Source organism: Haematobia irritans, chromosome 5, assembly GCF_050003625.1.
Source record: "Haematobia irritans isolate KBUSLIRL chromosome 5, ASM5000362v1, whole genome shotgun sequence".
NCBI lineage: Eukaryota > Metazoa > Arthropoda > Insecta > Diptera > Muscidae > Haematobia > Haematobia irritans.
Window position 1 is genome coordinate 41,425,285 of NC_134401.1, and position 16,872 is coordinate 41,442,156.

General features: G+C 34.0%; 1 protein-coding gene across 1 annotated transcript in view; it reads right to left on the bottom strand.

Moving 5' to 3' along the window:
- LOC142240243 (DNA fragmentation factor subunit alpha-like) overlaps window positions 1–8,217 on the bottom strand; it is a 187,906-nt gene extending 179,689 nt beyond the window's left edge. The window contains exon 1 of the mRNA XM_075311935.1: window positions 7,866–8,217. Within this exon, the coding sequence (XP_075168050.1) occupies window positions 7,866–7,895 (30 nt within the window). The 5' untranslated portion in view covers window positions 7,896–8,217. The remainder of the gene's footprint in view (window positions 1–7,865) is intronic.
- Window positions 8,218–16,872: the final 8,655 nt, after the last annotated feature.

Sequence of the window (16,872 nt, forward strand, 5' to 3'; positions counted from 1 at the left end):
TGACTGAATAATTTTTTCTATAGGCCTGGCTGAATAGAGTTTTCTATAGAAAAACTTTAATTCAGAATGGCTGAATAGAGTTTTCTATGGGAAAACATAATTTCAACCCAGCTGAATAGAGTTTTCTATAGCAAAACTTCAAATCAGCCTGGCAGAATACAATTTACCGTAGGAAATTTTTAATTCAACCTGGCTGAATAAAGTTAACTATAGGAAAACTTTAATTCAGCCTTGCTGAATAGAGTTTTCTATAGGAAAACTTTAATTGAGGCTGACTGAACATAATTTTCCATAGGAAAACTTCAATTCAGTTTGGCTAAATTCATAGTGGATAAGTTTTATATAGGAAAACTTTAATTCAGCCTGGCTGAATAGAGTTTTCCACAGGAAAACTTTAAATCAGTCCAGCTGAATAAAATTTTCCATACGAAAACTTTAATTCAGCCTGATTGAATATAATTTTCCATAGGAAAAAATTTAATTCAGCCTGGCTGCATATAACTTTAGCAGGAAAATTTCATGAATTCAGCAAGGCTGAATATAATCTTCCATAAAAAAAAATTAATTCAGCCAGTCTGCTTATAATTTCCCGTAGGAAAACTTTAATTTAGCCTGACTGAATACATTTTTCTATAGGAAAACTTTAATCCCACCTAGCTGAATAGAGATTTCCATAGAAAAACTTTAATTCAGCCAGGCTGAATATAATTTTTCACAGGAAAATTTTTATTCAGCCAGGCTGAATGTACTTTTCAATAAGAAAACTTTAATTCCGCATGTCCAAATAGAGTTTTTGATAGGTAAATTCAAATCAGCCTGGCTGAATACAATTTTCAAACTTTAATTCAGCTTGGCTGAATACAATTTTCCATAGGAAAACTTAAATTCAGCACGGCTGAATTGAGTTTTCTATAGGAAAACTTTAATTCAGCACGGCTGAATGGAGTTTTCTATAGAAAAACTAGCAGAATGGAGTCTACGACGAGTAAACTTTAATTTATTGTTGATGAATACAATTTTCTATGTGAAAATTTTTAATTTTGAATAGTATCTTCTATAAGAAAAATCTTAATTCAGCCTGGCTGAATAGAGATTTCTACAGGAAAACTTTAATTTAGACTAACTGAATACAATTTTCCATAGGAAAACTTTAATTCAGCTCGGCTGAATAGTGTTTTCTCTAGGAAAACTTTAATTCAACCTGTCTTAATCGAGTTTTCCATAGTAAAACTTAATTCTGCCTTGATTCAAACCAATATTTTTTTAATCGAATTTGGCCTTATTGAACTTTTGTACTTTTTTTCTTGTTTAACACCAGAAGGTCTGAATGGACTTATCTCTTCCATAAGTCCCAAACTCAAGTACTCTTTATCACAATTTTTGCAGGCAATCAATTGCCAAATAAACCTAAACGAATACTTAAACAAGCATACAATCGCATACAAACCTTTGAGCAACCCTCTCTAATAGTATGTAACACAAATATTTGGCTACCCACTTGAAATTCAAAGCCCCAGTTGGCTGCGATGTACTGACCATTACTCCACTGGTTACAATGTGCTCAATTTGACTGTGAACAAATTGTGGGAGTCATATTTTCTGTATGGGTTTTATTTTCATGCAAACCATTCACCACTACTCACCCTGAATTAACCGAAGTCCTGCTAATGTTACCTGTGTGTATCAATGGAAGGGCTTAATACGAATTCCTGCAGTTGTGGAAATCAGGCACCATGAAAAAAAAGTGGTTAAGAGCATAGCATCACTCATCCATAGCGACTGGGTTATTTATTTTTTTCTTCTTGTTTTTTTTTTTTGTTTTGTGCCAGCTTGAGTTATGGCATTGAATGAAAGAGTTTTATAAAACAGTTCAATAGCCAGCAACAAAAACTGTGCTGAGAAATTTTTTTCAATGAAATCAAATAATTATGAATGAAGAAACTGAAGAACTTGTTAACTTGATTTCTGGCTTTCAATGTGGTTTTCTCCCTTCGACTAACTTTGCGTGATGAGAGTGAATAATTTAAAATAAATTTACCCTTCTCTGTTAAAATTTAGGATATACATATGTGGTGTAAAAATTTAAAAACAGCCATGCAGACTAAATAAAAGTTATACTACTGAAAACTGTATTCAGCCAGGCTGAATTAAAGTTTTCCTAAAGAAAACCGTATTCAGCCAGGCTGAATTAAAGTTTCCCTAAAGAAACCCGTATTCAGCCAGACTGAATTAAAGTTTTCCTAAAGGAAACCATATTCAGACTTGCTGAATTAAAGTTTTCCTAAAGAAAGCCGTATTCAGCAAGGCTGAATTAAAGTTTTTCTAAAGAAAACCGTATTCAGCCAGGCTGAATTAAAGTTTTCCTAAAGAAACACGTATTCAGCCAGGCTGAATTAAAGTTTTCGTATAGAAAACTCTATTCAGTCTTATAGTAAACTCTATTCAGCCAGGCTGAATTAAAGTTTTTCTAAAGAAAACCGTATTCAGCCAGGCTGAATTAATTTTTTCCTATAGAAACTCCTATTCAGCCAGCCTGAATTAAAGTTTTCCTATAGAAAACTTTATTCAGTCAAGCTGAATTAAAGTTTTCCTATCGAAACCTCTATTCAACCAGGCTGAAGTAAAGTTTTCCTATCGAAAACTCTATTCAACCTAGCCGACATCCTATGGAAACATATAGAAAACTATTCTCAGCCTGGCTGAATTAAAGCTTTCCTTTATGAAACTATATTTAGCCGGGCTAAATTACAGTTCAGTCGTGCTGAATTACACTTTTCCCATAGAAAACTATATCATCACATATATACTCAAGTGCTGTTTTGATTTAGCCCCCTTAAACAACTACCCACTTTAATGTTGAACTATTTTCTTATCTCTTCTCTCGTTAATCATAATTACAGAAATATTGGCAAATTTTGTATTTATATTAACAGCCATCTGAATTATTCCCATGTTTATAGAATCAAGTTTGTTTTTAATTTTTTATGTTGATGCTTTGTTGAATTACAAAAACAGTTTAAAAATGTCACTCTTATCAATACATTCTGCAATGTATGTTGCTCTCCTGTAGGTCCATGATATGGATAAGACAAATAAATTGCATGTTAAATTAAAAGAGAACACCACCAAAGAGCTTTGCGTTTAGTTATTCTCTTTGGTATTGAAGAGGGCTGGTGGAATTCCCTATCCCATGCCAAAACAAAAGAATAAAAAAAAAGCATTTGGGCGTTCTCTTAAATAATTGATGAGTACAATGACCAGTGTTACAATGTAGCGTTTTTCGCTTGCTATTTGTTGAAGCTTTTTGGTTTATTGTTTTTTATAAATTTTCGTAACATTTACTCTGACGACTGGTTACTATTAACGAAACTAATGGAAATGTTAAAATGTTCAGTGTGTAATGCCAAAAAGTTTAGGAATATAAAGTTTCGGCCGGACCAAGTCTTAACAAGTATATATGGCCGTAAGTTCGGCCAGGCCGAATCTTATGCACCCTCCACCAAGGATTGCGTAGAAACTTCTACGAAAGACTGTATTCCACAATCGAATTACTTGGGTTGTGGTATCTTAAATCGTTTTCTAAATTGTGAGTTAGTCCATACGTGGTATATATTTGAAAAAAAGGTATGTGTAGGTAAGTCTACAAATAATTACGAATCGATATGGACTTTTGCACGGTACGTAGGGAGCCAGAATTGAAATATGGGGGTCGCTTATATGGGGGCTATATACAATTATGAACTTGATATGGACCAATTTTTGTGTGATTGGGGATCGATTTATCTGAGGGCTATATATAACTATAGACCGATATGGACCTAGGTAGGAATGGTTGTTAACGGCCATATACTAGCACAATGTACCAAATTTCAACTGACTCGGATGAAATTTGCTCCTCCAAGAGGCTCCAAAACCAAATCTCGGGATCGGTTTATATGGGGACTATATATGATTATGCACCGATGTGGATCAATTTTTGCATGGTTGTTAGAGACCATATACCAACACCATGTACCAAATTTCAGCCGGATCGGATGAAATTTGCTTCTCTTAGAGGCCTCGCAAGCCAAATCGGGGGATCGGTTTATATGGGGGCTATATATAATTATGAACCGATGTGAACCAATTTTTGCATGGTTGCTAGAGACCATATACTGACACCATGTACCGAATTTCAGCCGGATCGGATGAAATTTGCTTCTCTTAGAGGCCTCGCAAGCCAAATCGGGGGATCGGTTTATATGGGGGCTGTATATAATTATGGACCGATGTGGACAAATTTTTGCATAGTTGTTGGAGACCATATACTAATACCATGTACCAAATTTAAGCCGGATCGGATGAAATTTGCTTCTCTTAGAGGCCTCGCAAGCCAAATTTTGGGGTCCGTTTATATGGGGGCTATACGTAAAAGTGGACCGATATGGCCCATTTGCAATACCATCCGACCTACATCAATAACAACTACTTGTGCCAAGTGTCAAGTCGATAGCTTGTTTCGTTCGGAAGTTAGCGTGATTTCAACAGACGGACGGACGGACGGTCATGCTCAGATCGACTCAGAATTTCACCACGACCCAGAATATATATACTTTATGGGGTCTTAGAGCAATATTTCGATGTGTTACAAACGGAATGACAAAGTTAATATACCCCACTGTGGTATCACAATGGACTGAATAGTCTAAGTGAGCCTGATACATCGGGCTGCCACATAACCTAACCTAACCTAATATACCCCCATCCTATGGTGGAGGGTATAAAAACCCACCACCATGAGCCAAGTATAATAGTTTCCTTTGAAAATCCCTCGGTGTATAGGGTTATTTGAAAAAATATATAATTTCAGTGGAACTAAATTCGTGTCTCCCACAAAATAGTTCCGAATTTCTTAAAATTTGTAAATTTTACCAATAATGCTCCCATCCTGAACTTCGTATGGCACTAAAGACATTTTTGCAATTTTGAACTCCAATTTTTTGCTTCAAACTACAAAATTTTCTTTAATAAGTGAAAAATAATTATTTTGTCTAATAAATTTTCTAGCATTAGTCGAAAATTGTTTACTTATTTTTGTGAAATCGGCGTGACATCTGCGCTTCTAATACAGTTTAGTTAAAATTTTCTAAAATTAACTAAACTTTTCTTTCCTGGTGGGTTCACTGTTTTTCAGTGTAGACTATACAGATTTTAAATTTTCTGGAAAACCACAAGTAGCTATCGTTAGAGCCCTCAGCATTTAAATGTGAATAAATCTTTTGCATCGCGCCCAAAAAACAACTTCAGAAATGATCCGAAAAGTGTAGGCCATATTTGATCGAAATCCACGACGAAAAACTAAAAACCTCTTTGACACATATTGCAAAAAAGACTTGGACTGCAGTCATTAAAGTTGTAAAACGTACAAAAGCTCACCGATACCCAAAATCCAGACTTGAAAGAGCCAAGAAATTGCTTTGTTTGCACAAAAGTGGACAGTTACCGAACTTGTTTTTCTGTAATGAGAGATCATTTCAAATTGGCCACCAGAACTGAAGCGCTGCCGATGGTAATGGTTTGGGCCGCCATAAAGGTCAATGGTTGCTCCCTCTCTATTTTCGGAAAAATGTCCTAAAAACAGTATTGAAGCCCCCGCTGACTATGGACATTCGAAACAAACTCACCACAATTGCACTCAGCACGCGTCAACCATGAATGGCTGAAAATGAATAATCTCCGCTTCACTAAATCCGCCAAAATCTACGGATCTCAATCGGTTGGACTATTGCGCCTGAGACATTTTTTTACTATACAATAAAAACACCAAAATGAAATTAATAACAGCAGACCCACTTTCGTGCAGCGTGTGATGAACGGCAAAAATTGAACTAAATGTAGCCAACTCGAACAAATTTAAACCGATTCTGAAATTTGATGTCACTCCCGGTATTTGTTGATTTTTAACAATAAAATTAAAAAACAAAACTACACACGGCTTTAAGTTCGACCGGTCCGAAATTGCGAAATTCAAATCGGAAAATCGATTTATATGGGGGCTATACCAAAAAATACACACGATATTTGGCACACCTATTCGCGGTCGTAAAATACCTCTAGATTTCCTATTTAAGGCAAAAAATATACTTCAAGATTTCCAATTTCGAGCAAATTAGATAAAAATTGCGGTTCTAGAAGCCCAAGAACTCAAATCCGAAAATCGGTTTATATAGAAGCTATACCTAAACATGGACCGATACACACCATATTCGGTACACCTATCTTTGGTCCTGCCACTAGTTTTCTAGTTTTAGGCAAATTGTTAGGTTAGTTTAGGTTAGGTTATGTGGCAGCCCGATGCTCACTTAGACTATTCAGTCCATTGTGATACCACAGTGGTGAACTTCTCTCTTATCACTGAGTGCTGCCCGATTCCATGTTAAGGCAAATTGTTGAAAAATTGCTCTAGAAGCCTAAAAAAGTTGAATCGGCAGATCCGTCCATTATACCAAAACATGAACCGAAACAGACGCTATTCAGCACACCTACTTGTGGCACTAAAATACCTCAATATTACCAATTTTAGGCAAATCGAATGAAAACTACGGTTTCTATAAGCCCATGATCCCTAATCTGCGGGTCGGTTTATATGGGGGGCTATATCAAAACAGGCACCAGTATAGTCTATCTTGGAAGTTGACCTGACTGCAGACAAAAGGCGAGCATATGCAAAATTTGAGAACTATATCACAATTATTGATGGCTGTAGCGTAAATACAACAGACATATGGACATCGTAAGTGGTAATTTAAACTTGTTTGTTTTAAATAAGTTTAAAACAGAGTAAGAATGAATAAAATGGTACAATTTATTTAAATTTTGTCGAAAAAGCTAAATTCAAAAAAATGCCAATTTTTAAAAATATTTGATGTCAAACGTTTCAGACAAGTGTTAGGGTGCATTAAAAATTATAAAATATTATAGAAATTATTTATTTGGCAAAATATTACGAAATTTTTAATACACATCTAAAACACTGGATTCGGTTCACACCTTAAGAAATTATACAAATTCAATGCAACTGCTGTTGAAGTGGTGGACATCAGTCTTATGACAAGCCCATGTCAAATTCATCGCTTCTGCGCCAATTTTGCATCACCTCATGATCCAAAAAGAACATTTTCACTACTTTTTTGGTGACGCTTTTTTTTGTTGGGATATTCAATTCCTAAAGGCTAATCTATTTTTCCATGAGATAAAAATAACCTACCGAACAAATTTAAGCTAAAAATTGATCACTTCAATTTTAGTAGACTTCTATTTTTATGTAAAGTTGTAATAAATTTGCTATTGGTCTCTTAAAAAAATCAGTTACAAAAAAGATTTTTGTTTCTCTAAAATTTGTTCTGTGAAAAGTGTCATTATGATGTTAATTATCAATTTTTTTATTTTTTATCAATTTTTTTCTTCCCTACTAACAACGTAGCGGTCCTTCACCTTTAGCACGTATTGACAACACTGCCAATAAAAACACAACCACCACTAACAACAACAATTAGTTTTATTTCACAGGCAGCCAGACAAGGCGAAGGCACTCAGCATGAAAATCTTAAAAACTCAAACAAAAAAACGAGGTACTTCATATTACTTGGCCCACTATTTGACATATTTAGACATCTTTTGGCACAGTAAGAAATTCTTGGGAGAATAGAAATATTGCAACAAATATTACTTGTGAACTCAGAGACGCCCATATCCGCTACATAAAAACATTTTTTGATTTGTTTAAATTTCTGTAAAATCTTGAATGTTTCACGAGGTTAACATGCAACCCTTATAGGGGAGGAAATTTCTCTTGTTTGCTTTTATTATTGGGGTTAACAACTTACTTTAAAAGGCTTTTTGTTGTCAGCTTCCATTTTTGTAGTTGCTGTTGTTGTTGTTGTTTTTGTTGTGATATCTGTCGTCTAGTCGTCTGTCTGTTTAATACACTTCCCCACCTTAAGTATAAACACACGTATATATGTTAACGCACTTTTATTTTAAATTCGCTTGGATTTTGTTTTGATTTTCTTTTTTCCTTAGAGCACCTGTTTTTGTTTTATATAGGTGAGAATAATTTATTCTTTTTTGCTTAAATATTTCAATGATTTTGTGTTGTGAGTAAACTACTGGATATTTTCTTTGTTCTTCTCTATGAGATTTTGCAATGGCAAATTTAGAGAACGACTTTAACGAGCACCGGTTGTATTTTGAATGAGCCAGAATTTAGCATGTGCTGCTTTGTTATATTGCAAATTCTTATATTCTATAGATAGCCAAAGAGAGAAATATAACATGCCATGTGTTCTCTTATTCTCCAGTAATCTCTCAAGTACTGTCTGCTACAGATGTTTATTTTTAACATTGTAGCGTACATTCAGGTTTCTTTTGCATTGTCTGTTATGTTAAACCCCGCTACCCACCTCTACCCTCTTAAAACCTTTCAAAAATGCTGGTACAGTGAAGATACTTCTATACTTTTCTACTTTATCGCATTCAAAAGTGTGTGTGTGTGGGTATGTGAATACGCGCCCCATTTTATTCGAGATTTGTTTACAAATATTCACTTTTATGCCAAGCATATTGGACCACGAGAGTAAGAGAGGATAATCTATGTTTGTATGCCACACACAAGTTAATGCCACAGCAATGGAGCGTAATTTTACCGTTCTATTTCATATGAGAATCAGTAACGTCATAACAATAACTTTGAAGGTGTTGTCTTAGAGTTGCCAACTATTCAAAAAACAGATTTCTGATCATGATGCAAGAATAAGTAAAAGAAAGCAAAATACATGACTATAAGGAAAAACAAAACTCGCCCCACTGCCTTAGTCAACCATCAAATGGAAAACTTGTAGCCAAATATTTCAGCGTTACCCCTTTCCACTTTATAAGTATTAATCAACTCAAAATCTTCTCCCTGGCCTTCCTTCCAGCCGTAAGATGGAATATTCCTTGTGGAATGTTGCGAAGATTTTTCTCTACGATTTTGTGAGCAAAACTACATAACGGCTCCACTTTTATTTCACGTTGGCAACCCTGAATCAATATATTCTCACTAGGGATCTATAGTACAAACCAATAATCGATTTTTCGACTTTTCGATTATTGACTTTTAATCAAAAATCAATTTTCGATTATTTTTACCATTCAAAATTCGAATATTCGATTTTTCGTAATCGAATTTCATAGAAATAATGATTACACAAAATATTCGATTTTATGAAATCTATTTTGTTTTTGCGAGTTTTAGAGAAATGCAAAAATTAGTGTTCTAGTCAAACATGTTAATTTTTTTTTTAAATTTGTTTAATATATTTTTAAAATGTTAAGTATAAAATTTTTAACATGTACGAATCATTTATCATTATTTCACAAAATAAATTCAATTTCCTTGAATTCCTCGAAAACACAAAGGATTCATTTAAACCAATTTGATATTTAACTTAATCAAATCAATATTTTTATTCTTATTGGTAATAGAATTCTATAAATAAAAATGAAGAAATATCTCGGTATTTTTCAATTAAATTGAAACCAATGAATATGAAAACAGAAAACACTAAAATCGAGTTTTGATAATCTAAAATCGATTTTGCGATTATTTTTAGGTTAATAATCGATTTCGATTTTTTTTAGATTTTCATGCCAAAATTCGAATAATCGATTAATCGATTTTCGATTTATAGATCCCTAATTCTCACAATACATTGAACTTGCAAAGTTGTCTGATTGTTGTCATTAAATATGGAAATCGCACATGTAGCTGCGATACAATGAACACAAAAAACAGAGATAAATAACGATGAAAAGGCAATTCAACAAAAAGTCATAGTTGTTATTAGTTAGGTGAAAAATAATGAAAAAATAGTAATACTCCGGCAAAGCATTGATCATATGGTACCCTACACTAGGGATACGGCGAGACATTCTTTGTTCATTTGTGATGTAAAGCTGTTCTATGCTGTATAGCTTTGCAATCCATTTTGAGGACAAGCAACTGGAAAAATCTAAGTGAGTCTTGGGAAAAGTAATAAAAAAGAGAGGAATCACAATTTTTCAAAACGAATCTCCAGATTTGACTTCAATGGCATCTAGTAAATGCAATTTAGTCCGAATTGCCTGAAAATGGATACTTAGAGGTATTTTAGATCCAGAAAGTGGTGTACCGAACATAGTTTGTATCGTTCCATTTTTATACCCTCCACCATAGGATGGGGGTATATTAACTTTGTCATTCCGTTTGTAACACATCGAAACATTGCTCCGTTTGTAACACATCGAAATATTGCTCTAAGACCCCATAAAGTATATATATTCTGGGTCGTGGTGAAATTCTGAGTCGATCTGAGCCTGTCCGTCCGTCCGTCCGTCTGTTGAAATCACGCTAACTTCCGAACGAAACAAGCTATTGACTTGAAACTTGGCACAAGTAGTTGTTATTGATGTAGGCCGGATGGTATTGCAAATGGGCCATATCGGTCCACTTTTACGTATAGCCCCCATATAAACGGACCACCAAATTTGGCTTGCGATTGCACTAAGAGAAGCAAATTTCATCCGATCCGGCTGAAATTTGGTGCATGGTGTTAGTATATGGTCTCTAACAACCATGCAGAAATTGGTCCATATCGGTCCATAATTACATATAGCCCCCATATAAACCGATCCCCAGATTTGGCTTGCGGAGCCTCTAAGAGAATCAAATTTCATCCGATCCAGCTGAAATTTGGTACATGGTGTTAGTATATGTTCTCTAACAACCATGCAAAAATTGGTCCACATCGGTCCATAATTATATATAGCCCTCATATAAACCGATACCCCGATTTGGCTTGCGGAGCCTCTAAGACAAGCAAATTTCATCCGATCCGGCTGAAATTTGGTACATGGTGTTGGTATATGTTCTCTAATGACCATGCAAAAATTGGTCCACATCGGCCCATAATTATATATAGCCCCCATATAAACCGATCACCAGATTTGACCTCCGGAACCTCTTAGAGGAGCAAAAGTCATCCGATCCGATTGAAATTTGGTACGTAGTGTTAGTATATTGTCTCTAACAACCATGCCAAAATTGGTCCATATCGGTCCATAATTATATATAGCCCCCATATAAGCCGATCCCCAGATTTGACCTCCGGAGCCTCTTAGAGGAGCAAAATTCATCCGATCCGGTTGAAATTTGGTACGTGGTGTTAGGATATGGTCTCTAAAAACCATGCAAGAATTGGTCCATATCGGTCCATAATTATATATAGCCCCCATATAAATTGATCCCCAGAGTTGTCCTCCGGAGCCCCTTGGAGGAGCAAAATTCATCCGAACCGGTTGAAATTTGGAACATGGTGTTAGAATGTGGTCTCTAAGAAACACGCAAGAATTGGTCCATATCGGTCCATAATTATATATAGCCCCCATATAAACCGTTCCCCTGATTTGATCTCCGGAGCCTCTTGGAGGAGCAAAATTCATCCGATCCGGTTGAAATTTACAACGTGGTGTTAGTATAAGGCCGCAAATAACCATGCCAAAATTGGTCCGTATCGGTCTATAGTTATATATAGCCGATCCCCAATCACACAAAAATTGGTCCATATCGCTTCATAATCATGGTTGCCAAAAATAATCTACCAAAATTTTATTTTTATAGAAAACATTGTAAAAATGTTATTTCTATAGAAAATTTTGTCAAGATTTTATTTCTATAGAAAATTTTGTCAAAAATTTATTTGTTTAGAAAATTTTTTCCAAATTTTACTTCTATAGAAAATGTTGTCAAAATTTTATTTCTATTTTATTATCAAAATTTTATTTTATAATCTTAATTATATACGTATTTAATCGGCCTTTTTAGTTTAATACATACCACATATGGACTATGTGGTATGTATTACGGTGTTAGGAAGTTTTAAGATACCTTGCCATCGGCAAGTGTTACCGCAACCCAAGTAATTCGATTGTGGATGACAGTCTTCACTAGAAGTTTCTACGCAATCCATGGTGGAGGGTACATAAGCTTCGGCCTGGCCGAACTTACGGCCGTGTATGCTTGTTCGATATAGCTTCCATATAGACCGATCCCCAGATCCGACTTGACTTAACTGTTAGGTCCAAAAAGACCTAAAATTTCATTTGTATGTTATAAGAAATTTTGTGAAAATTTCAATTCTATACGAAATTTTGTTACTTTTAATTTAAGTTCAACAGGAGATTTTGTAAAAATTTCATTTCTACAGGCAATTTTGTAAGCATTTCATTTCTATGGAAAATTTTCTCAAAATTTCATTTCTATAAAAAATATTGTCAAAATTTCATTTCAATAGAGAATGTTGTGAAAATTTCACATCTATACGAAATTTTGTTAAAATTTCATTTTTGTAGGAAATTTTGTTAACATTTGATTTTTATAGGAAATTTTGTTAAAATTTCATTTTTGTAGAAAATTTTGTTAAAATTTAATTTTTTAGGAAATTTTGGTGCAATGGCTAGAATGTCCGACTTCGATTCCTGCTTCGACCGAACACCAAAAAAAGTCCAGCAAGAGAGAAGTTCACCACTGTGGTATCACAATGGACTGAATAGTCTAAGTGAGCCTGATACATCGGGCTGCCACCTAACCTGACCTAGGAAATTTTGTCAAAATTTCGTTTCTATTGGAAATTTTGTAAAAAGTTCATTTGTACGGGAAATTTTGTCAAAAATTCAATTTCTACAGGAAATTTTGTAAAAATTTCATTTCTACAGAAATTTTTATCAACATTTCATTTCTATAGGAAATTTTGTAAAAAATCCATTTCTATAGGATATTTTGTTAAAATTTCATTTCTATAGGAAATTTTGTCAAAATTTCGTTTCTATTGGAAATTTTGTCAAAATTTCATATCTACAGGAAATTTTGTAAAAATTCCATTTCTATAGGATATTTTGTTAAAATTTCATTTCTATAGAAAATTTTGTCAAAATTTCGTTTCTATTCGAAATTTAATTTCTGTAGGAAATTTTGTCAAAATTTCATTTCAATAGAAAATTTTTGTGAAAATTTTACTTCTATTAGAGGTGTGCGCGTGACTGAAATTTCACTCACACTCACGCACATTCACGAAACAAAATGTTTATTCACGCACGCTCACGCACGATACGTGTTGTAGCCAATCCCACTCACGCACATTCACGAAATGAAAACCAGTACTCACGCACGAACTACTTTTAAAGACTCACGTTCACGCACGATTCACGACAATTCCCGTGATTCACGACAAATTCACGAACCTCACGACATTTTCCAAACGGAAATCTGCAAAGGTAACAAACTTCAAAACTAGAATATAGTTCGAGAGCTAAATTAATTTCAGTTAAAATACGAATATGAATTAAATCTTAATTTTTTCGTGAGCGTGATTTTGCAGAAATTTTATTCACGCACATTCACGAACCGATTTTATTTCTCACGCACGACATATTTATTTTTGTCCCATTCACGCACATTCACGAGACTTGCTTTGGATTTTGTTCACGACACACGTGATTCTTGCGTGAATCACGCGTGTCACGAGAATTTCGTGTCACGCGCACACCTCTAACTTCTATAAGAAATTTTGTCAAAATTTCATTTCAATAGAAAATTTTGTGCAAATTTCATTTCTATATTAAATTTTGTTAAAATTTCATTTTTGTAGGAAATTTTGTCAAAATTTCATTTCTATAGGTAATTTTGTTTAAATCGGTGAATTAGGGTGGAACACAAATTATAGTGAATTTCTTACCTTTCATTGGGATTTAGTTTAGGTCTTTGCACTTAATATGAAAATCTTTTTAAGTCTTTTAGGATTTCACTCTACATGTTCTACATTTATAAAAATGTAAGAAATTATTTTCTTTAATTTTCCCTGTTATTCATTCAAAACATATCAAACGAAAAAATAACTAAACTAAAAATTACACATGTATACTCACTCCTGTTATAATCACTCACCTCCAATAAGAACAAAATCAAATGGATGGAATAACCAACATTATTCATTGCATTGAGAAACCAAAGTGAATGTAGACAATCCTTACAAAGTATGACAAGGAGAAGAGAAGTTGAAGCGGAGAGAGAGAGGAAATAAAAACTGGGTCAAATTATAATTATGCTTCGTATAGACTAAGCTATAGCTTATTATCATTAACATCTCAAAGTATACACATATACTCACGCAATCAACGCATCCTAGAGACAAACCCACAAAGACGATTATCATCGGTATCGTTCATCATTAACACAAGAAGTGCATATTTGAATGAAACATAGAATTCCCTCTTGCAAACTCTATGAATGTAGATGAATAACTAGAAACCCAACAAAATCATATTCATTCACATATACATGCATACACTCATGCATTCTTTGCTTAGACTTACTGCATCTCTTTGCCGCTAGACGACTAGTTGGTTATACATTAGTCTTGGGCAAAATCGTTCACCGTAGTGATTCGGACTCATCGTTCCTTTTGTACAAAGGAACTAGTTCCTTCAAATCGTTCCATCGTTCCTTTTCGTTCCGGATTTTTTTAATTTTCATCACTGTCATCTACTAAAGGCAGACATGACATTGTTTGTTTACTTTGTGTAACGAAGTTCGTGGTCAATTGAAAGATACAAAAATATGGAAAATTTAGTGAAATTACTTCAAATAGTTTATAGTCGTGTCTGTTCTGGTACACACATGTACAATTTTCGTATGGCGTCACACTTAAAAGGTGTTCTGGCCAACACTATACACCGTCATAGACCTGAAAAATGTACACGAACATTTCTTTTGTGTAGGCTTAGTGTACAGCCATCGTATGCAAAGTTAGAAGTTTTTATAACAAATAAATAACAGATTCTAAAACTTTAATATGTTTTTTTATAAATATTTGCAAATTTTATTGGGAAAGTCACTTATATATGGCAGAAACCACGATTTTAAAAATCCATCTAAAATTTGAACCGAAATTTTCTCTGATTGGTGTATAAATTTTGGGTTTGTTTTAATCAGCTGTTTTTCAGTGTGTTCGAAAGTATAATGTTGCCACAATTTTTAAAAGTTAACACAAAAAGTTTAAAGCAAAATTATCTTTGATTTTTGTGAATACTATCCGCTTTCCTAAACAAATCAAAGGTCTTTTTGAAAATATAAGGTAATTAAATTATAACTTTTACAAAATCAATGGGCTAAGAAAAGTGAATTTTACCAAATTTATTGCATGAAAAATATGGCATCTTCAATTCTGCAAAGTGTTCTTGGTGCACAAATCACTGAGCAAATTAAAAAAAACTAACGCCGCCAATATCTTTCTGCAAATGGAGGCCGCCACGATAGAAAATTTGTTTGCAATATTATTGTAAATATTTAAGCAATACAAATCAGAAAAACTTTAACAGAATAGTTAATTATGCCCACTATAATTAAATTTCCTTTAATGTATGGATGTTAAAAACTGTTTGACCAAAACCAAAATAAAAACTTCTCCGCCGTCAAAAACTAAAACGAGAACGACACAGCGATCGTTTGTTCATGAGTAACATTGAGGAGGGATAGAAAAAAAAACAAATCAAAACAAAGGTAGAAATCGCCTTCTTATTTGTTCTTGATAAATTGCTCTTGTCCTTACATTAGTCACTCCTAACAAAAATCCGGCAGGCATTTTATGGCTTTGAATTACGCATTACATTTAATTTTTTATGTTTATACCGGCAAAATATGTTTTGTTTATAATTTCTATCTGCAAATAATATGGCTTGCAGAAAAAATCAGCTGTCACATTTTTCGATTAAAAGTCCGAAAAAAGAGTTCACACGTGTGACTCAGAACAACTAACTTTGTGTGTGGTGTGTAGAAAGTGTATAGTGTGGTGCACAATGCGGTGTGAGCCAGAACAGACATGAGTAAGAAAAAATAATGAAAGGAATGGAATGGATTTTTGCATTTAATAATACTATACTCTGTGCAAAATTATTCATTGCAAGTAATTACGATTTTTTTTTCGTTTTCGAAGAGCCTGAGATGGAATTAATGATTCTATTATTCTATTATCAATCAATGATATAAATACATACGCGCCAAAAATGAATGAATTGGCAAATAGCTCAAAAAAAAGTAAAAAAATCAAACTGCGATCCGCGGAACGATGGAGCGTAAATTAAAAATAAAATTAAATGACAACAGGAACGATGAGAACGAAAGAGATGGAACTAGTGACGGTCGTTCCTTTTAGTGAACCGTTCATTGGAACTAGTTCGTTCCGGAACGACACAAGACTATTATACATGTCAAACGGATATGCTCAGATTCGCATACTCACACACATAGTAACAACTAAACCCTTGCAAATAACTACCAAGCCTATAAAACAAAAACGAAACATATACAATATGAGTAAGTGCTTTGTTTCTATTTATTCTAGTTGTTGTTGCTGCTGCTGTTATTTATGCTCTCATAAAAGTAGGTTATGTACCAATAAAATATAATTTTCGTGAATCTCCTAGAATTTTATTGTATGCATGTACATACACATATGTTTGCTCTACTCTTTGTTCTTGCCCATAGATGATCTAATGACGTCACAACAACACCACACAATGCAGACAGTCAACCCACAACATGATGTTGTAGATATGAATTTATGTGTGCGTATCAAACCGAGAGCTCTTTTCCTTGCATTGATGACGTTGAGTGTATAAAACGATTTTCAAAAAGTTTACAATACCCGATGATAAAAGGTGGGGCAGGAGTCTAACTGTAAATGTCTGGTATTTTATTCCTTGTACCTAAAAATAGATAACTGTGCTACATTTAGCATTCGCTGACCCATACAAAACCAC